This window comes from Coregonus lavaretus, assembly GCF_964263955.1.
Source record: "Coregonus lavaretus genome assembly, chromosome: 1".
In the NCBI taxonomy this organism is placed as follows: Eukaryota; Metazoa; Chordata; class Actinopteri; order Salmoniformes; family Salmonidae; genus Coregonus; species Coregonus lavaretus.
In genome coordinates, this window is record NC_139988.1 from 37,710,771 (window position 1) to 37,734,545 (window position 23,775).

At 43.3% G+C, this 23,775-nt stretch overlaps 1 protein-coding gene across 1 annotated transcript; it reads left to right on the forward strand.

The window, feature by feature from the left end:
* Positions 1 to 569: 569 nt before the first annotated feature.
* On the forward strand, positions 570 to 12,083 carry LOC311136173 (monocarboxylate transporter 9-like). Its single transcript, XM_084170268.1, has 6 exons — positions 570 to 857; positions 1,703 to 1,947; positions 7,831 to 7,974; positions 8,859 to 8,954; positions 9,301 to 10,164; positions 10,451 to 12,083. Exons 2-6 carry the CDS (start codon positions 1,743 to 1,745, stop codon positions 10,633 to 10,635), a joined length of 1,494 nt encoding a protein of 497 aa, XP_084026394.1. The 5' UTR covers positions 570 to 857; positions 1,703 to 1,742; the 3' UTR covers positions 10,636 to 12,083.
* The last annotated feature ends 11,692 nt before the right edge of the window (positions 12,084 to 23,775 follow it).

Here is a 23,775-nt window from a genome sequence, read left to right on the forward strand (position 1 = left end):
GCATCACCGGCAAAATAACTCCTGTGCTAACTTCGGAGGATCCCTTTACTTGTCGTTTAGAGTAGGTCTATTATGTGTAATTAAAATACATATATAAAATGTTTTCAGTGTAAAGAGAAAATAAAGTTATTTTTCATTGCGATAACAACTAATTACTCCGTTTAGTTTTTACAAATTCAAAGGTGCTTTTACACTATTTGAGAAGAAACATTACATCTGATTTGACTTGAAATACTTTGAAGCGCTATCTGATCATCACTGGTAGGCTAATAACATATGTTAACTTTTATAATTGATAGACTAATCGATAGCCTATGCATGCAGTCGAAGAACACGTCCCCCACCCCACCTATATTCATTATTATCATGATGCATAAAATGGAGCCTCTCAGTTTCGAATTGATGGGCTTATTATCAAATAGACGAAAACATATCCTTATTCAGTTGTGTTTACTCTGTGGCAGTGCGTAGTGTGCGCTCTCTAGCTCCGCACATGATGAAGAGGAAGCAGAGTTTCCTCATCGTAGGTGGCACATAAATCCGGACCAGCAAAAACCGCTTTGAACCGGTTTGTTCTCCGTCAACAAAGCTATAGGCTATAAAACGGATACTGTGCGCGTAGCTGCTGCTGATGGGGAACCCGGGTCTGCCTCGCCGGACCTCGGATATAGCCTAGCGGTCGCTCGGCATCCGCATGTGTTGTCGTTTATGTTTTATTTGATTTCGATTCTATACATAAGAGTTATTATCGGGATACCAACCATCCTTCATGGCAACTCCCTGTAGGCAAACGCGCACGTATCCTGCAGTTGTATGTTGTCATTGTGCTTGTGGCTGTTGTTTTTGATGTTGTTGAGGTAAGTCGCATGTATTTCCTTATGTATATATTCTTAAATTCCATTCCTTACTAGATTTGTGTGTATTGGGTATATGTTGTGAAATTGTTAGATATTAGTTGTTAGATATTACTGCACTGTCGGAGCCTCTAAGCATAAGCATTTCGCTACATACGCAATAACATCTGCTAAACACGTGTATGTGATAAATATGATTTGATTTGTTAATAAAATAACAATAGGCTACTATAGCACGACATTATAGCATAGTAGGGCTATGGCTAGATACAGCATAATATAGTTTGTAGGCTATGTGTAATGGGTGATTAAGTGCCAACGAATATCTCGTAAATGCTAACAAAAACCATATTATTTCATAAAGAAAAATAGGTAGTTATGTGTAGATGGCACGGTGTTTAAAAAATTGATTCTGTCAGCACAGGAAACAGGGTGCGCCTCTAAAAGTTCAGTGTTTTGTGCCAGAACTAAGGGGAAATAGACAATGCAGGTTAAAGTAGCCTACAAGGTAGGCAGTCCAGACACCAAACCCTCCTTCAAGGTGTGGTCTGTGAGGGCACAAAACGGGCAGCACAGGATGGGAAGGTTGCACTCTGTTTAGGAAGTACAGTAGAACAGGTGACCTGCCTGGTAGACCATGCAAGAGCAGCATCAACATCAAGACATGAGTGGGCATTTATCTACTACTTTAGAAAGCAACTTATTAAATTTATCTCTTCCTTGATCATGATTCATGTCTCCAAACTTGCTTGTGATTTATTTTGTCTGTATTCTCATGCATTTGATCAATTGCTTGTCTATTCCGCTTGTGTTTTTAAAAAGTTTTGCTCTTTTTCTGTTTTCCCCAGGAACCCTCCCTGTTGAAGTTGTAAGATCCAAGCAGACAGCATGAGTCCTCAGAGCTCAAAGAAAGCGCTGGATGGAGGTTGGGGATGGGTCATCATTGTGGCCTGCTTCATGGCCCAGTTCCTGGCCTATGGCTCCCCCCAGTCAGTGGGCGTCCTGTACCCAGAGTGGCTCCACGCCTTCCAGGAGGGGAAAGGCATGACGGCCTGGGTCGGCTCCTTGGTCTCTGGAGTGGGACTCATAGCCAGTGAGTATTCTCAGAACTTTGTTTATTTATTTAGATACTGTATAGGTAAAGGCTAATGCTCTCATTCAAAGACAGGGAATATCTTCAGAGCTCACTGTGCTTAAACTGCAGAATTCTGTATATTATAAAATAGTTAATGTAGATTTTTTTTAACATACATTTATTCACCTCAGCATCTGAACATCTGTTCAAGAATTCCATATTGATTGTCTTGGCATGGCTATGAATTGATATGCTTAACAGCATGTCAGTGGTTAGACCTGAATTTACTTATCTATGCACTTTACAGTTGCAGCTACATTGTCTGGTGTAGAGTCTCACCTGGTATGCATGTCTGACACCGGTTGCTGTTGTATAATTAATGACGTCACTGATACGGAACCAGACAAAAGAATGGTCCAATGTCTCTATAAACACATACGATGATGTGGCATTATGGGTAAAGTAACAGACCAGTTTTTATCTAACCAAGTAATCTTGTTTGGAGGGCAAAGTGGCACATGATAAGATAGGAAAATAAGTATTTTACCTGGTACATATCAACAGTTGTGAAAGTGCTGACTTGTCCTAAGTAGATGAAGAGAACTGTGCAATATGGAGGCACTTTGTGGTGCTCTTAACACTTAGTTGAGGTTATTGATTGATGCTAAGTCATTTACATTTACGTCATTAAGCAGACGCTCTTATCCAGAGCGACTGACAGAAGCAATTGGTGTTAAGTGCCTTGCTCAAGGACACATCGTCAGATTTTTCACCTAGTCGGCTCGGGGATTCGAACCAGCGACCTTTTGGCTACTGGCCCAACACTCTTGAACGCTAGGCTACCTGCCCCCCGACAGACAGTCCTGTCATACCTGCAGGAGGAGCCCTTAGCCGTTACGTAGCTGTGACCAGTGACCACACCGAGGGTGTGTGTGTGTATGGGAAAGAGAAAAGGGGGGAGAAAAGGGGGGAAAAGAGAGAAAAGTATAATAAAGCTTTCAACAGTTTAATTCGTTTGGAATGACCAGGGACACAGGAGGACTCAGTTCACAGTTCACTGCAAGCTGTATTCAAGTCAGTTTATATTATTTAGGCAAAACAGGATCAGAGATTGTAGATCACGGTCTTGGTTTACATTTACCGCCAGGCTAAGCCTCCCTTCACGTTGTCGCCTTTCCAAAGAGGTCTGTGAAAAGTCATGACTAGACAGATTGCTCCCAGAACACGTGTGGGGCTGGGCTATGCAGCCTTACACCATGGGCTGTTTTAACTGGTGGTGAAACGGAAGGGAGGTAGAGACAGGGTTCAACAAGACGTGATTGGCTATTCTTTACACACACTCTCGGGTTGTCAGTGGTCTGATCGGGAATTCAATACGTCTCAGCACAAAAAGTGATGTGTATAATAAGGACAGTCACATTTAAGACTCAGGTTCACTGTACTAAAACAAGTAGTCAATTCAATGTGCATCAGACACACAAGGACCTATACAAACAGTGCAGTGGATAGCTTTGGAAACTAAAAGGATTGGGCTGCATTTGACTTGGCACGATGCTAGGAAAACAGCAGTCTTTAATGAGTTGGCTGCAGATTATGGGTTAGTGAGGTGATACCGTCTCAGGCCCGGCGCCAGGATAAAGTGACTAAGGGGGCAGTTGAAATCGGTGAGAGAGCAACATTTTTGGGGGTTCTTGCGTTGGAATTCTATTGAATTCTGGCTGTATCAAGCTATACCACAATAAACATAAAGTATGAATGCTGAGACTCCGAGACCATTGATCTCCGCTGCACTGTATCAGCACAATGGACAGTGCCCTACACACTACAGTAAGGCTGTTTCGGTAATGTAAATAAGCTACAAGATAGATCAGGTAATTCACCTATTCCAAGCAGCCTATGTGAATGCAGCCGTACATACAGCTGTCTTACCAAAATAATGCAAACTAAATGCTGAAAGTAGTAAGTAGCCTAGTTATTCATGCATGCAAAAATACTGAATATAGTTTCACTTAGAATACCGACACAACTGCGAACGAAAACAGAACAAAACAACGGTACTACCAAGTAGGTCTAGTAAACAAAATATCAGATCGATAAAGGCATGACACAATCTATTTTTAGGCTAGTTACATTAACAGTAAACAAACGCAGTAGCCTACTACAGTGAGATGCAGCCATGCACAGCTGTCTTGCCAAATAAATAAGCCTATAGGCCCCGCTTCAAACATAGAAAATCATGGTGCTCGTGAGTTCAGCAACACGTTGTGATATGGCACAATACACTTCTGTGGATCAAATTCCAATACATACAGTTCTATTTACAACCACGAAAACCAATAGGCTACCAAGAAAACCATAATAGAATGTATTTATTTCTATGATGAAACATACCGATATGTAGCTATACCCAGGGTTGTCATTTGGGTTCTTGCATTGGAATTATATTGAATTCTGCTTATATCACGCTATAGCACAATAAACATAAAAGTTCAAATGCCGAGACCATTGAGGGCTTTTGACCAAGAAGTGACAGGTTGGCGCGAAATCTCCGCTGCGCTCTATCAGCACCATGGACAGCACCCTACACACTAAAGCAAGGCTGTTGAAAACCTAGGCTGGCTAAGGAAGTCATTTTGCCATTCTATACCCTAGGTTTTTGCTGAAAGGACGCCACTGGCTATACCACCAATATTTTGATAAAAAGCAATCAGCTAGATTGTTTCTTACCTTTTCAGAAGAGTTGCAGTAATCGTTCATTCCATTCTCCCCAAAATCCTCTTGTAAGATCTCCCTCAAATGCCAATTGGATTAGTTGAGCTTTCCTCGCATGCTTCTTCAAAGTGGAAAATGAGTTCTCGCATGTAGCTGTGGACGCCCCAAAAGTCAATCCATGTGTCAGTGCAGTAACCACGGTCGGCATAGGGAAGAGAGACCCAGAGAAAACTTAAAGCCGGGGTCCGTCACCGCCTTCAGCAGCCCTGTAGCCTCGAGTCTTACTTCTGTGTTGTACGAATGCGTGCATTCGATGTCAGAGAGGAACTTCACAACGCTGTCACAACTTTTAGCAACCACTGACACAGTAGCCAGCTGTCCCCTTCTCCTTTGGCTTTGTTTGGGTACTTTGGCGAAGCCAATTTCTGATATCCATCGTGGCAGTGGCAGATTAGTTGGTTCGAGCTAGCTAAATAGGCTAAGGCTAATAACACTAAAAAAATGTACAGCTAGCTAAGAAGCTAACTAAACTCTGAAGTGGTGGGGCGTGAGGCAGAGTTGAGTAAAGCAGCTTCAATGGTAAACTTGAACCCGCCCTTATAAATCTAAATCAAATATTACAGGTGGAGGCGTATCACGTTATACACTTAGCCTACCACAGGTGAGAAGCGTTTTTTCCCGCTTTTTATGGAAACCCAAAGGAGTCCTATATAACCGCTCCAGTGGCTTTCCATAGCCCCCTACACACACTCTGTCCATTGTGCTGACACAGCGCAGCGGAGATAGAGATTTTGTGGTAACCAGTCACTCGATCATTTGAACTTTATTGCTATTTTTATATAGGGACATGAAACTAAAACTGAGGGGGCACACATTTCAACTGAGGGGGCTAAGCCCCCTTTTGCCCCCTTGTGGATCTGGGCCCGTACCGTCTCCCCAAACTTTGCCCAAGCCCTTGCTTCTGTCCACTGAAGGATCCAATTTGTCCTTACAGACCTATATTTCCCTTGTGCCATCAATCAGGATATACAGTGCCTTCAGAAAGTATTCACACCCCTTGACTTTTTCCACATTTTGTTGTGTAACCGCCTGAATTTAAAATGGATTTAATGTAGATGTTTTTGTCACTGGCCTACACACAATACCCCATAATGTCAAAGTGGAATTATGTTTTTTGAAATTTTTACAAATTAAATAAAATGAAAAGCTGAAATGTCTTGAGTCAATAAGTATTCAACCCCTTTGTTATGGCAAGCATAAATAAGTTAAGGAGTAAAAATGTGCTTAACAACTCACATAATAAGTTGCATGGACTCACTATGTGTGCAATAATAGTGTTTAACATGATTTTTGAATGACTAGCTCATCTCTGTATCCCACACTAACAATTATCTGTAAGGTCTCTCAGTCAAGCATAAATTCAACCACAAAAACCAGGGAGGTTTTCAATTTTTTTTTAAAGCAGACATTGACTTTTTTATTTATTTATTTTATTTCACCTTTATTTAACCAGGTAAACCAGTTGAGAACAGGTTCTCATTTACAACTGCGACCTGGCCAAGATAAAGCAAAGCAGTGTAATAAAAACAACACAGAGTTACATATGGGGTAAAAAACATAAAGTCAAAAATACAACAGAAAATATATATACAGTGTGTGCAAATGTAGCAAGTTATGGAGGTAGGCAATAAATAGGCTATAGTGCAGAATAATTACAATAGTATTAACACTGGAATGCTAGATGTGCAAGAGATTATGTGCAAATAGAGATACTGTGGTGCAAAAGAGCAAAATAATAACAATATAGGGATGAGGTAGTTGGGTGGGCTAATTTCAGATGGGCTGTGTACAGGTGCAGTGATCGGTAAGGTGCTCTGACAACTGATGCTTAAAGTTATTGAGGGAGATAAGAGTTTCCAGCTTCAGAGATTTTTGCAATTCGTTCCAGTCATTGGCAGCAGAGAACTGGAAGGAATGGCGGCCAAAGGAGGTGTTGGCTTTGGGAATTGTGTCCACTTTGAGCATAACAAAGTTATTAATTACATTTTGGATGGTGTATCAATAAACCCAGTCAATACAAAGATACAGGCATCCTTCCTAACTCAGTTGCCGGAGAAGAAGGAAGACGCTCATGAGGCCAATGGTGACTTTAAAACAGTTAGAGTTTAATGGCTGTGATAGGAGAACTTTGGATGGCTCAACAACATTGTAGTTACTCCACAATACTAACCTAATTGACAGAGTGAAAAGAAGGAAGCCTGTACACAATAAAAATATTCCAAAACATGCATCCTGTTTGCAATAAGGCACTAAAGTAAAACTGCAAAAATTGTGGCAAAAACATGGACTTTTTGTCCTGAATACAAAGCGTTATGTTTGGGGCAATTCCAACACATCACTGAGTACCACTCTTTCATATGTTCAAGCATGGTGGTGGTGGCATCATGTTATTGGTATACTTATCTAATCTATATTAGTGTTTTTTGACAATTAAATACATTTTAATCCCACTTTGTAAAAACATAATGTGGAAAAAGTAAGGGTCTGTGAATACTTTCTGAAGGCACTGTAAGTGGTCTCATCTTGCTAGAAATAGATATATTTCTGTAACTTGGTGTGCTTTTAAATTCGATATGCTGTGAGGATGATGACAAATGAGCATCACAGGCTGTCCTTTTCCCTGACCCTTAAACTCTGCTCTGGTGTCTAATAACTAGCTAGTGCCGCTTTTAGGCCTCAGGGGGCCTCGTTGTAAACATTTGAGGAGTATGAATAGAGTCACAAGCCTAGCCAACAACACGCCTATGGTAGAGACTAAGGAGCACAGACGAACACTCTGTCCTAAATAGGGAGCGATAAGGTCAAAATAATATCAGGGCAGAAAGGGGGACCATGTCACATGGTTAAAGTTGATACATCACGTCTTCCTGCCATGAAATAGCCCAACATGTATGGTACACCTTGACCGGTATCACTATCCTTTTTGTATTGTTTAGGAAATCCATCTGTTGCTAACACCACGTGGATCCTGAATGCACCATATTAATTCCATCATGCGACTTTGTTGTTTGTGTCTTGTCATCTCATTTCTGCTCCTCCCTAACTCACTGCATCTATTCAACAATGTACCCTCAACTCCCACACACACACTGAATTCACACTTCTTCTCTGCGCTATTTTCTCCCCCAGGTCCTGTCTGCAGTGCCTGTGTGGATAACTTTGGGGCGCGCCCTGTGACCATCTTCAGTGGGGTCATGGTGGCAGGGGGCCTGATGCTCAGCGCCTTCGCCCCAAACGTCCAGTTCCTCATCTTCTCTTACGGGATCGTCGTCGGTAAGTGAGAACCTCGTGGTGGACGAAGTCTGCGGTTTGTGTGACCCACTATTAGATATAGGATTAGCCTTGTCAGTGTGAGAGAAATTATAGGAAGTTGCTTGTTTACTCTGTAGGGAGTGAACTGTTTTTAACTGATGATTACATAAAAATATTACACAGTTAAACAATAACACAAGTCAATGATAGATAAGACACAAGAATTGAATAGGTTCATGTCTATTCAAAATAGGTTCATGTCTATTCAAAGTAGGTTCATGTCTATTCAAAATAGGTTAATGTCTATGCTCCAGCACACATGCACTGTGAGGGTATATGTAGGATGTATTCAGAGATCTAAAAATGACTAATGCCTCCCCCCAACATTTTGAATGCACCCCTCGCAGCCCATTATCTAACCCCCAGTGATAGCTGTGCCATGCTAAGGGGAAAGAGCTCAATAGACGGCCACTGCCTGTGGTATTGTCCTGAGAGAGAGGTCATGCATATTTGAAGAAGGGCGTCTATTTTTAGACCATCCCTTGGATGCGCTGCACATGTGGCTCAGTATTCTCTCATCGCTTTTCTGCCCTAGTCATCCTTTGCGGATCAAATTACCATTGGGGTGATTTTACACTAGACAAAAGTTATTTGTATGGTGAATATGTAACAACTTTATCACAGAGCAACAGATTTTAAACATGGTGAATTTACTGCATGTTTTTACATGACTAAGATGGCCTTACACAGGTCCCACAGTTTCACATTAAGGTTCTCAGTTTACTGTGCAAGAATTTGCTCAGAACATTAAATATCTTCTTCACCATGGTAAATAAGGTACTGTAGCTACATGCTCCTCTAAAATGTGCTAATGAAAATACCTCTGTTGTTTTTGTTGTCCACAGGTCTTGGCTGCGGTCTTGTCTATGCTGCCACATTGACCATCACCTGTCAGTACTTTGACAAGAGACGTGGCCTCGCCCTCGGCATAGTCACCACAGGTAGTTCAGCCCCCCTCTGCGCTCACTGGGTTCACACCAAGTCTCCATGCTCAGTTCTTTCATGTTTCAGAAGCCGGAAGTCTTGGAATGCCAAGGTAAACATTGTAGTCTAGAAACACTGTAGCCTTGTGATTAGGGAAGTGGACTGGTGACAAGAAGAACACTGGTAATACAACACAGTTCTGGGGCATTCTGTGTTTGTCCCCTTGAGGAAAGGGAGAACAGGGAGGCTAGCTTTAGGCAAAGATGTCCCACTAAGCAAGGATTTTATTAAATTAATATTAATGAATCTCTAAGGGCTTATTCTTGGAATCCCAACACTAAATTGTTCCCTTCTCTCATTTAGGCACAAGTGTGGGAGGGTTCCTCTATGCCACGGCTCAGAATGAGCTGATTGTTCTCTTTGGCCTGGAAGGCTGCCTGCTGATCATCGGGGCCTTGGCCCTCAACCTCATGGCCTGTGCCGGCTTCATGAGGCCCCTGAACATGCCTGGCTACTACCTCAAACAGAAGGCTGCTCTGGCGCGCACAGAGGAGCAGCTCTTCAAGAAACCGCCAGCTGACGACCTCAAGACCACACCAGGCACTGGCGAGAAAAACCTGATGGTCAAGGATCACCTGATCACCATCGACGCCAAAGACATCACCATCACCACACCTGACAACAAAGGGGGGTTCATGGCAGGTTCAACCATTGTGAAAATGATCAAGAAGAAGCGTCAGGCTTACTCAAAGTACATGCACTCCATGGCTGACTTCCTGCATGACAGAAACTTTATGGCCCTCTGCATAGCTATCTTCCTGTTCAGCCTAGGAGCCTTCCCTCCGGTCCTCTTCATGGAGGATGTGGCCCAGAGTGAGGGCCTCATCAACGAGGTCAGAATCATACCCCTGGTCTCCATTGTAGCCATCACTACCGGTGTGGGCAAGCTGACCCTGGGCATGCTAGCAGACATGAGGTGGATCAACAGTGTGTTCCTGTATGCCTTCACCCTGCTGGGGACCGGGACGGCCCTTCTCCTCATCCCCATCTCCAAGAGCTACGTAGGCCTGCAGGTCCTCTCAGCTGTGGTGGGCTTTTTCTCTGGGAACTGGTCCCTAACGTCATACATCACTACCAAGATTGTGGGCCTGGACAAACTGACCCAAGCCCATGGGATCCTCATGTTTTTCGGTGGATTCGGGATCATGCTTGGGCCCCCTGTTGTTGGTAAGAAAGATCCCACTTCTGACACCATTGGTCAACATTGCTGAGTGTGTGTGTGGTCCACATTTACAGTTGTTAGGTTAGAGCTGGTACAGGTTCGTATTCATGCTTTTACAGAGAATCACTCTTCCATATGTCAAAACATTTTTAGATTATGTAATCTTAATGTGTGAGTGGGAATGTTGAACTCAAGATGTTGGCCTTTAGCTAGTCTTTTGCTGACTCATACATTGTCGAGAGATTTTGCTGAAATTCTTTTTTTTTTTCTCTCCTCTTCTTCCTGTTCCAGGGTGGTTCTTTGACTGGACCCAGTCCTATGACCTGGCCTTCTACTTCAGTGGAGGATCTGTGCTCCTGGGTGGAGTCACGCTCTTTCTGTGTGCTCTGCCGTGCTGGGACAAAAAGAAGGCTGACATCAATAGGCCCGACATTCAGTACACCAGCAACTGTGACAAAGTTGCCTCTGTAGCCTGAACACTAACTTTCACATGGACCTTGCTCTCCAGTGCTCCCAGCGATTTTTGCTGATAAGCTTTATACCCTTCAAGAGGTTGCTTTTTCCCTGGTGCCAGATTTCACAGATGTGTACCTGAGAGGAGCTTTGAAGTGGAGTAGGCCTTTTCTATACATCTTTAATGCGTTTTTAAGACTTCTTACATTATACTACAGAATTTTGAAAGATGCCTATGTTGAACATTTTAATAACGGCCTCATTTTAAGAGGCCTATTCAACTAAATGGTTTCTAAGCAAATGAATAAAATAGATTATGTTTACTTAGAATAAATACTGTTTTTTACATTTCTGAATCTTTACTTGGGTCAAATGGAAAAGGCATTTTCCTCTGGTGACCCTGTGGAGAAATACAAACCAACAATGGCCTGTGAAGATGTTGGTTGAAAACACAAAAGACTGTTCAAATTACTCAACATATTGAAATGTATAACCATGCAAAATTAAAATTTGAAAGAATTTCCCAGGTATTTACTGGAAAAAATACAGGGATTGGAAAAAAAGGAGGGAATGCACTTTTAATGTACTCTTTTTAATTCTAGCCGCACAAACTGTTTGTTTCTATCTTACCAAAGCACCAGGATGGTGGATGCCTGTCAACACGTTATGCCTGATGAATACAAGCCTTGCTTTTTAAGTTCATTGGCATTGTACTGTATTTTACTTGTACTGTCCAAACTTGTTTGAGTTAGGGAGGTACTAAACACCTCACTTTGTCTTGACCGGACTAAGATCTTGCTGAATAATATGCTGTGCAAATACCAGAGACTGTACAGGAATAAGGTCCAGTTCCTCTAAGTAGTATATATCAGTTCTTTGTGGCATGACCCTTTTCCTGCATTTGTTCACCAGAATGGTCCTATTGAGAATGTTTTAATTTAGTTTTTGCATCTGCATGTTTCTTTTTTTTATAGCATTATATTTTGTACGTTTCTTCAAATCTTTCAACGTTTATAAGCAACATTGTATACAGTATGCACTGAGCCAGTCCCAGATACACATTGTATGTAAAGTGATGTCATTCATTATTGTCATTATGATTTTATGTTTTTAAGGAATAGAATGATTGTGATACTGCTTTGTTAGTCACTTGAAGATCCAATTTTTGTATGTAAAATGTACCACAACATATTTCAGTTTATATCCTCTTCAATTCTAAGACTACTGGGATATTGTTTTATTCTTAGTCAAGTGTCTTTGTAAAAGTCTTTACGGGGTTGAAATGAAATACAAAATATCTATGATCCAAAAAGGTTAGAAACATTAGAACTGTAACTTTATATGATGTTGAACCACTTTGTCTTATTCTTTTTTTAATGTCAGTGTTACAGTATTTATGTTTGCAATATTTCGCTGTTTCTATTTTGTTATTTTCAACAAAAAAGTTCCAATAAATGAAAATGAAATTCAATATTGTGATTCTATATGTTTTTTTTTAATGCTGTCTGACTAACATAAAATATGATTCACTGAAGTCCTTTCTAATTGACTTCAGCACATGTGGTGAACATTTTGGTGGTATTGTGTGAGTGAGCACCAGTGGCGACCCATCATTCAGGGCACCTGTTTGAGCCCCACATTTTTAGCAAGAAAATGGGGCTTGCCTGTTTTGCATGTTATTTTGGCATTAATATGTGTCACATCAGTTTGCAAACAATGTAAAAAAAAAATAAGAAAATACTAATTGAGTTAATAAAGCCGCATACAAATATGGTCTCTTTTTTGCTACAGTTCTGAACTTGGTGTACAGGGAGAACACTGTAAGAACGGCCCATGTTCGGAATTCTGTCGCTGTACATTTCAAAAGTGCTAAACAAATAGTTATATTGACTACGTCCGTCCTAGCTCGCTCATTAATGTCTTAATTGAAATTACGGATTGCCTCTTATCCGCTTGTCGTCCCCTTTATGCCATAGTTTGTACATCTCAATTGTCATTAGAAACCACATTTGTTTAAGCAAGTCATATCAGCTATGTTTTTTTTTAAGGCAATAAATGAGGCTGAATGAACTGTTTCACTGCCAGACAAGGCTCCGCTGATAGCCAGGTGTAGCAGTCGTAAGATGTTGGGACAGCTTTATGTAGGCCCTAACAGTTGGTGGTCACCGTTATCGTGCAATTAATGTATTGTTTAGTGTTTATGTTGTGTCGTGGCTTTGCTGGCACGCATCCCACTTTTTTTTTTTGTTGGTTTGCCCCACCAAGATTTACATGCTAAAATCGCCACTGGTGAGCACATATGTAAACTCCAGACACTCCTTGGAAGGTTTGATCTAATTCAGTCCTTTGGCAGTGCAACATCCTACTAGGGATGGATCGAAATGTACAGAATGGTTGCCTGTAGGAAAATGGGGGAGGGTCATGCTTTTACATTTCTGTCAAGGGGAGGGTTTAGTCTTTTTTTAAATCTAGTCCAGGGGAGGGTCATGTAATTTGTAATTAATAAAATGTTTATATTTCTCAGTGTTTTAGAATTAGTTGCTTATTAGGCTATATTTTGAGGTGTGCCCAATGCTGCCCCCTCATCTCTGATTTTCCGCTGGGCGCACAATATCAAATGTGCCTATAGGATATTTAATGTGATCTCAATCAAATGATCCATACATAGCCTATAGCCTATATATATAAGCTACGAAGTTCATGCTCGGAGAAGCACAGAGCAAAGTAATATTTATTATATTTCCCTGCTGCGATGGTGTATTATACATGGTGCATTATACAGAGCAGTGGATATTCCAACCCTGAGCCCCGGTCTGCTCTGCTCTTGCTGATCAAAAAACGTTTTTGTGTGCTCCCTAACCAATGGCTGTGCTGTGTAGGCCTATGGTGGCATTCAGGAGGAGAGTCAAAGGCTTCTTCCAAAAAATAATTTTTGATTAGGCCTAGTCAAAGAAATTCACTATCTTGCTGGTGGACTAGCCTGTAGCCTATGTTCTATAGAGCCACAGAGTGGAGGTGTCATAATACCCATAAAACCTAGCGGTCAAACAGGGAAAAGGTTCCAATCGTTTTTCCACCATTCATCTTTCCCATAGAGAATTTTAGCAGTGGTGGAAAAAGCACTCAATTGTAATACTTGACGAAAAGTAAAGATACCTTAATATAAAATGACTCAAGTAAAAGTGAAAGTCACCCAGTAAAATACTACTTTAAAAGTATTTGGTTTTAAATATACTTAAGTATCAAAATAAATGGAATTGCTAAAATATACTTAAGTATCAAAAGTAAAAGAAAAAATAATTTCAATTTCCTTATATTAAGCAAACCAGACGGCAGCATTTTCTTGTTTTCTTAATTTACAGATAGCCAGGGGCACCCCCCAACACTCAGACATCATTTATAAACGAAGCATTTGTGTTTAGTGAGTCCACAAGATCAGAGGCAGTAGGGATGACCAGGGATGTTCTCTTGACCAGGGATGTTCTCTTGATAAGTGCATGAATTGGACAATTTTCCTGTGAAAATGTAACAAGTAATTTTGGGAGTCAGGGAAAATGTATGGAGTAAAAAGTACATTATTTTCTTTAGGAATGTAGTGGAGTAAAAGTAAAAGTTGGCAAAAAATATCAATAGTAAAGTAAAGTACAGATACTCAAAAAAACTACTTAAGTAGTACTTTAAAGTATTTTTACTTAAGTACTTTACACCACTGAATTTTAGAAACACTCAAAATAACGGCTGTGTTTTGTGTAGGCTTACCCTGGCGTCACGTTTTGATAACCATGTAAATCTCTCTTGGACAAGGTGACCTTTATCAATATCTTCGCCTGTATGGTGGAGAAACAATTGGAACAATTTCCTTGTTTGACCACTAGGTTTTATGGGTATTTTGACTCATACTGTGGTACTCTATTCAGTTTGAGAAGGAGAGGCTAAGATGAGAAGAAGGACCTGAGGTCAACTTTGATAGCTTGCTACTACTGTAATTGATTTTATTCAAAACAATATGTTTCTTACCCATTATGTATTTATCACAGTTATTGGCCTTACAATAATCCAGATTTTAGGTATTTACATTTTGGTGCTGAAACTTGAAGCAGCAGCCGCAGCACAATCAATCGGAAATGACAGCTCATGGTGCTGAAAGTAGGCAAATTCGAGTAGGCATAATTCATTTCAAGCTTCTTAATTTTAATTAGACTACAAACAACGAGGGGGCTTTGTGTTGGAGCCGATTCTTCCTATTTAATAAATATGAGGTAGGCCTATATACGTTTGACAGACAAATTAGGCTATAGGCTGATACATCCATAGATTTGTCAGTGTCACGGAATCAGCCGAGGCTGCTCCTCCTCCTTGCTCGGGCAGGTTTCGGCGTTCGTCGTCCCCGGAGTACTAGCTGCCACCGATCTATGTTTTGGTGTTTGACTTGTTTTGTCCTGATTGTGTACACCTGTTCCCCATTATGTTGTATTGTTTCCCCTATTTAACCCTCTGTCGTGCATTGTGTGTTGTGTGTTATTGTATTCGTCTTCGGCAGTGTTAGAGTGCGGGTTGTTTTCCTCCTTGTATGGAGATGGTTTTCTTCTCTGGTTACTTTCAAGTAAAGTACGTTTCCAGTAAGCTCTGTGTCCTGCGTTTGACTTCGCCTACCGCATTTCACCGTCGCCACCTGACAGAATAACACACCTTCCGATGGAGTCAGCAGGATCATCCGTGCTCAGGGGAGCCGTGATCCAGCACCTGGGTACCACCATCCAAGGGGTGATGGACACCTTGAGGCGATGGGAGAGTGGAGGTTTGCCCACACCTCATCCTACGATACCACCACCATCAGCCATACCCATCGGTCCATCTCCGGAGTCCAGTGGGATTCGGCTCTCGCTCCCGAGGGCTTATGATGGCACCGCGGCCGGGTGTCAGGGTTTCCTACTCCAGGTTGAACTCTACCTAGCAACCATTCACCCAGCTCCCTCGGGATATGAGAGCGTGTCCGCCCTCATCTCCTGTCTGTCCGGCAAGGCGCTGGAATGGGCCAACGCCGAATGGGGTGGGATAGACGCCGCTACGGTCAGCTATGCGGAGTTCACCCGCCGCTTCCGGGCAGTATTCGATCATCCCCCAGAGGGTAAAGCGGCAGGTGAGCGTCTATTCCACCTTAGACAGGGGAGGAGGAGCGCGCAGGAGTTCGCGCTGGACTTCTGGACGCTAGCAGCTAACACGGGATGGAATGAGAGGGCCCTCATCGACCACTACAGATGCAGACTGAGGGAGGACGTGCGTCGGGAATTAGCCTGCAGGGACACCAACCTCAGTTTTGACCAACTGGTGGACATGTCGATTCGCCTGGATACCCTGTTGGCTACCCGCAGACGTCCGGATTCGGGGCCGTCCATTCCATCCCCCAGCACTTCCGAGCCGACCCCTATGGAGCTTGAGGGTGCTGGTGCTAGGGAGACCAGGAGGGAGACCAGGAGGGAGGCCGTCCCCTGCACCAACTGTGGCCGCAGAGGACACACTGCTGGTCGGTGCTGGGGAGGGTCTCCTAGGAATCGAGGCAGTGGGCGATGCACTGATGAGTCATTCCAGGTGAGTAGGCACCCAACTCACCCAGAGCTCTCTGCTGATCATATGTGTATTAAAGTGGTGTTTCCCGAGGTTTCTCCTCACTCCCAGCATAAGGCGCTGGTAGATTCAGGCGCAGCTGGGAATTTCATTGATCGCCAGTTCACCTCTAAGTTAGGGATTCCTATCGTACCTGTTGATGTGCCCTTCCCCATTCATGCCCTAGATAGACGCCCGTTGGGGTCTGGGTTGATTAGGGAGGTCACAGCGCCTCTCCGGATGAAAACGCAGGAGGGTCATGAGGAGATAGTACGTTTGTATTTGATTGATTCTCCTGCGTTTCCCGTGGTGTTGGGGCTTCCCTGGTTAACAGCTCATGACCCCAACATTTAATGGCAGCAGAGAGCTCTCTAGGGATGGTCTGATCAGTGTACTGGGCGGTGTGTAGGCGTTTCCGTAGGGGCAACGACGGTGGAAAGCCCGAACCAAGTTCCCGCCTTGCATATTCCACCTGAGTATGCCGATTTGGCTCTCGCCTTCAGTAAGAAGAAGGCGACTCAATTACCACCTCATCGACAGGGGGATTGTGCGATAGACCTCCAGGTAGGCGCTGCGTTTCCACGTAGTCACGTGTATCCTCTGTCTCAGGAGGAGACGGCCGCTATGGAAACCTATGTCACCGAATCTTTGAGACAGGGTTACATACGGCCGTCTACTTCCCCTGCTTCCTCAAGTTTCTTTTTCGTGAAGAAGAAGGGTGGGGGTTTACGCCCGTGTATTGATTACCGTGGTCTAAATCAGATCACCATCAAATACAGCTATCCTCTCCCTCTGATTGCTAGTATGACGGAGTCATTACACGGGCGCGATTCTTCACAAAATTGGATCTTAGGAGCGAGTACATCCTGGTGCGCATTAGGGAGGGAGATGAGTGGAAGACAGCATTCAGGACCACCTCGGGTCACTATGAGTACCTCGTCATACCATACGGGTTAATGAATGCTCCTTCAGTCTTCCAATCATTTGTGGACGAGATTTTACGGGACTTGCATGGACAGGGTGTTGTGGTATATATTGATGACATTCTAATATATTCCGCTACACGAGCCGAGCATGTGTCCCTGGTGCGTCGAGTGCTTGGTAGACTGTTGGAGCATGACCTGTATGCGAAGGCGGAGAAATGTCTGTTCTTCCAGGAGTCCATCTCCTTTCTGGGACATCGGTTGTCCGCGTCAGGGGTAGAGATGGAGATTGACCGCGTTTCTGCCGTGCGTAATTGGCAGACTCCCACCACGGTAAAGGAGGTGCAGCGCTTCTTGGGTTTTGCCAATTACTACCGGAGGTTCATCCGGGGCTTTGGACAGGTAGCAGCTCCCATTACCTCTCTGCTAAAGGGGGGTCCGGTGCGCCTGCAGTGGTCAGCCGAGGCGGACAGGGCGTTTAAACGTCTGAAGGACCTGTTTACCTCGGCTCCGGTGCTGGCGCATCCGGATCCCTCTCTGGCATTCCAGGTGGAGGTGGACGCTTCCGAGGCTGGGATCGGCGCTGTGCTGTCTCAGCGCTCGGGTATGCCACCTAAACTCCGCCCCTGTGCTTTCTATTCTAAGAAGCTTGTGGGGGATAGGGAGCTGTTGGCTGTGGTTCAAGCCCTGAAGGTGTGGAGACATTGGCTTGAGGGGGCTAAACACCCTTTTCTCATTCTGACTGACCATCGTGACCTGGAGCACATTCGGGCAGCGAGGAGGCTGAATCCTCGCCAGGCAAGGTGGTCAATGTTTCTTTCCCGTTTTGTATTTAAGCTCACCTATATACCAGGGTCCCAGAACGCTAAGGCAGACGCCCTGTCCCGACTATATGACACAGAGGAGAGGTCCATTGAGCCCACTCCCATACTCCCGGAGTCTTACTTAGTGGCACCGGTGGTGCGGGAGGTGGATGCGGAAATTGAGCGGGCGTTACGTTCCGACCCTACTCCTCCACAGTGTCCATAGGGTCGGAGGTACGTGCTGCTCGAGGTTCGCGACCGTTTGATATACTGGGCTCACACGTCACCCTCCTCTGGTCATCCGGGTATTGGTCGGACAGTGCACTGCCTTAGTGAGAAGTACTGGTGGCCAACCTTAATAATAAATAATAATAATATGCCATTTAGCAGACGCTTTTATCCAAAGCGACTTACAGTCATGCGTGCATACATTTTTGTGTGTGGGTGGTCCTGGGGATCGAACCCACTACCTTGGCATTACAAGCGCTGTGCTCTACCAGCTGAGCTACAGAGGACCACCTTAGCTAAGGACGTGAGGGTTTATGTTTCCTCCTGCTCGGTGTGCGCCCAGTGTAAGGCACCTAGACACCTGCCCAGGGGGAAGTTACAACCCCTACCCGTTCCACAACGGCCGTGGTCTCACCTATCGGTAGATTTTGTCACGGACCTTCCCCCCTCCCAGGGGAACACTACGATCTTGGTCGTTGTGGATCGGTTTTCTAAAGCCTGCCGTCTCATTCCCCTGCCAGGTCTCCCTACTGCCCTACAAACTGCTGAGGCCCTGTTTACACACGTCTTCCGGCACTATGGGGTGCCTGAGGATATAGTGTCTGATCGGGGTCCCCAGTTCACCTCTAGAGTCTGGAGGGCATTTATGGATCGTCTGGGGGTCTCGATTAGCCTTACCTCAGGTTTTCAACCCGAGAGTAATGGGCAGGTGGAGAGAGTTAACAAGGATGTGGGTAGGTTTCTGAGGTCATATTGCCAGGACCGGCAAGAGGAGTGGTCGGGATATATTCCCTGGGCAGAGATAGTCCAAAACTCCCTCCGTCATTCGTCCACTAACCTTACGCCTTTCCAGTGTGTGTTAGGGTATCAGCTGGTTCTGGCACCTTGGCATCAGAGCCAGAACGAAGCCCCTGCGGTGGACGAGTGGTTTCGGCGCTCGGAAGAAACTTGGAACGCTGCGCACGTCCATCTGCAGCGGGCCATCAGGCGTCAAAAGGCGAGCGCCGATCGCCACCGCAGTGAGGCTCTGGTGTATGCACCGGGAGACCGGGTCTGGCTCTCGACCCGAAACCTGCCCCTTCGCCTGCCCTGCCGGAAGCTGGGACGGCGGTTTGTGGGGCCCTTTAAAGTCCTGAGGAGATTGAACGAGGTATGTTATAGGTTACAACTGCCCAGGTATTATCGCATTAACCCCTCGTTCCATGTGTCTCTCCTCAGGCCGGTGGTGGCTGGTCCACTCCAGGAGAATGAGGTATGAGAGGCTCCTCCGCCCCCGTTGGACATCGAGGGGGCTCCGGCGTACTCAGTCCGTACCATCTTGGATTCGAGGTATCGGACGGGGGGCCTGCAGTATCTCATGGAGTGGGAGGGGTACGGTCCGGAGGAACGGTGCTGGGTCCCCAGGAGGGACATTCTAGATCCCTCCATGTTGAGGGTTTTCCACCGGAGTCATCCGACTCGCCCTGCTCCGCGTCCTCCTGGCCGTCCCCGAGGCCGGGGTCGGCGCACGGCTGAAGCCGCGCGTCAAGGGGGGGGGGGGGGGGGGTACTGTCACGGAATCATCCGAAAGCTGCTCCTCCTCCTTGCTCGGGCAGGTTTCGGCGTTCGTCGTCCCCGGAGTACTAGCTGCCACTGATCTATGTTTCGGTGTTTGACTTGTTTTGTCCTGATTGTGTACACCTGTTCCCCATTATGTTGTATTGTTTCCCCTATTTAACCCTCTGTCGTGCATTGTGTGTTGTGTGTTATTTTATTCGTCTTCGGCAGTGTTAGAGTGCGGGTTGTTTTCCTCCTTGTATGCAGATAGTTTTTTCTTCTCTGGTTACTTTCAAGTAAAGTACGTTTCCAGTAAGCTCTGTGTCCTGCGTTTGACTTCGCCTACCGCATTTCACCGTCGCCACCTGACAGTCAGTCAATTACTCCACCCACCATGCACTTTTCAAATAGCCTACCTCTGTGTCAGTGAGGGGCTGTTAAATTAAAAACAACACTTGAATTGAGGGGGTATGAGAAGGTATGCCATAGGCCTGATAAAAACCAGAGGCCTACCCCTTGTTAGTATAAGATTTTGATGAAAATAAAACGATCTGATTATATAAAGTGATCTATAACAGCGCTTTGGTCCGTGGTGCTTTATACTAGGAACAAGCTGTAAAATACCTGGGAAAGATGTGACTCAGATGTGTAGTAACTGAATAATGATGCTAATTATGCTGTGAGAACAAGGAGTACGCTGACACTGTACTTTGATTATAAAGGTTTATTATATCAAAAGATTTCAGCGTCAATTGACAGACTTCTGCAGGCATCTGGAGAACAACGGCCCGATCTAATATGTTGTTACTCCCCGTCCTTTGTTTTAACCGTGGTATTTATATCCTATGCCCTATGTAACATAATATGGGTGTTTTCCCATAAACCAATCCCAGGAGGCCACCTGACAGACTTCCTCTAACACACCATTTGCAAACATCAACAAAGTCATAAACTGTTTAGACACTACATATTTCCCCCCTTCAAGACTAATTAAGTCTCGAAAACAAAAAGAATAGGATTATGACAAATAACAATTTCTCTTATTGAGTAACTTTAGCAATAAACCAAAAACAAATTTTTCTATGGAGTGTAAATAAATGTCTATGAAATATGAACAAATCTTTATGGAGTGTGAGAGCGAAAAACCTGTCTGGCAGCTTTCTTTACAAATATCCATCAATCAATCAAGACAGTAAAATTCTCTCACGGCCCCTCTGCCCCAGGCAACCACCTAAGTACACCAGATCAATTCATACATCTTTATCAATGCATTTTAAACTATGATGCAATTGAATACACATGAAAGCCTCAGCAAACAAAATACAATAAAAAATGTCCATATTCAGGCTGGTCGACCCATCGGACCCTCATGTGGATTCTCTCTGTCCCTGCCTAGACCCAATATCCCTAAGCATCCACGAAATAAACAAAAACATCTGAGATCCCCACATGTACCCAACTACAGCAAATATCATTCTTCAAAAATTAATACAGAAAAAATATGACACAAATTATGTATTACACATGCAAATATGTCTATATATCATTGCAGACACTGGAATGTAGTCCACTACACTTCATCTCCTCAGCGGTGTCGACTTTCAATGAAACGTCGATGATGGAATCTGAACATTTCCACACCTTCCTTGTTCCACTTCCTCCAGTCCATTCATATTGTCCATTCATATTGTCCATGTTTGAGTATTTGAATCCCCTCTACACATTCCCCCATATGCTTCTGGAAGAAAAGAAAAGACCAAACAGTATCTTTTGCAAAACAACACATTCAAATTAAAACATCAATATCAACAATAATATAAAAATGATATATAAAATGAATCACATATCATTTCCCCCCTTTGATTCATCACAAAATACTAACTATCACAATAATACGTAAAAATATGTGAAAAATGATCGGATATTCAAAATGGATATCTATCCATCAATACTCCATCCAGTCCCACTTGTTCATCTAGATCAGTAACAGTTAACAACGGCATCTGAGTGTTTTCTCCAGGCATCACAACTCCAACCCATCTCAATATCATAGCCTTCGCAAAAGTCATTAACAAAGTACAAAAGCAAAACATCACACACAGCGCTATCAGAGCTGCTACTAAAATCTGAACTATCACTGCTCCCACTGGGCCTAACTGATCTTGCAACCAAGCCTTCGCTGACCATCCATCTCCTTCAGATCTACCAAACGCATCCCTTATATTCTTCAATGCATCTATAACACTAGTGATATTATCGGAACTATCTGGGATCAAAGTATAACAATCATCCCCCGTCAAATTCATAGCCAAACATAAGCCACCTTGTTTTGCTAAAATATAGTCAAGAGCCATGTCATGTTTCAACAGCGTCAGTCTGTGACTTCTTTGAGTATTTGACAGAAGGCTAAACCCTCTTATCGTTTCATTTGCAAAACCCTGCAAAGTATAGGTAATATTATCAATGTGATCAGCCAAAAATGTTACACCATACCATGGAAAAAGTCCAAGTCCCCACTTCTCTCCTAGACTTATCCTCCAATGGTAGGCTTCCAGACTATGAAATTTCGCCATGTCCCTTTTCACCCTATTTCCAAACCTAGAATCAGATTTATCTGTGTCCGGTGCTTCCCTTCTTTTAATGGTATAAACCTCATATGGAAGCTTCAACATCGACATGTAACAACATCCTGTCCATCCATAGGGTAAGAATATGCTTTATCACCACAAACCCACCAAATATCTCTAAAATTCCCAATAGTCACATTACCAGGCAAAAGCTGATCTTTCACCATCAAAGTCCTTCTCTTCTTACTAAATGAAACATAAAAAGTTACATTATATTTCTCATTACTAATCTTATGTTCATGCTTACCCAAAGTCATCATATAATCATCACAATCTGATATTCCCATAAACATACCCTTTCCATCATATGTTTTATTTGAACAAAAACTGCTTTTAGCCCTCTCTGGTTTCACCTCCAATGCTTCAGGAATCGCTGTTAACTGATTTTCCTTCCGATCTAACAAATTCACATAGGGTAATTCATTTAACCAAGAACACTTAAACCTAGGCCTAAACAAATGCTTCGACAACGACATTATTGTATCTGTTAATGATTGTTGCTGATACAACAGCCATGATAAAGCATAAGATTGACATGTACTTGATAGAGGTTGAGCCACCGTCTCTAAGATTGAACCCCATGTGCCTGGTGCTGGAATTCTTAACAGACATGGACCCTCAAGATTCCTCACTGATCTTACAGAATGAGTTAACTGCTGGAACCAAAGATTCCTACCTGCCCATCCATCTTTAATTTGCAAAACAGAATAAACAAATCCATATGCCTTCCATTTAGTTTCTCTCTTCCCTAATGAGCGGTATTGATCAGATATATTTTCTTGTCTTCCATTAAAATCAAAGAACTCATCCTGTACCTCCATGATAGTATTCTCCCTGATCTTCCCCTCTAACATTACTCAAAATAAGTGAGCAATCACTCATAACCCTCTTCCACTTCATATCGTTGTACAAAACATACTTCCTTTAACTAGGTGAAACAGCTTCTACTTCTTATCCTCATAACAACACTTCTTCTCCATAATTATCTCTCCACTGAACTCTAAATTTCCCTTCACCACTGTTCTCTCTCGTGCACTTACATTGAAGCTGAGCTGACTGTCCTAGAGTTCCTTCAACCCTAGTTTTCCTAACTTTTTTGTCTGACTTTCTCCTAATTTTTTCAAAAACCATTTCACTGATTTATCCACAAATTCCTTTCCCACTAATTTGAGGATATTTGATCGGGAAATCCCCACCTGCTTATGACTTCTTTTTTTTTTATTTTTTTTATATACTTTGTTTATTGAATTTTCAGTACTAGCATTTAGTAAATAATTGCACTTGAAAATTATTTGGTATGAATATGGAACAACAATTTGAAGACAACGATACAGCAAAACATAGAGAGACAGACATGAAAGAAAAAATAGACATTAAATACATAAATAAGATAAAACACAAAAAAAAAAAAAAAAAAAAAGGAAAAATATCTGTTTTGATCC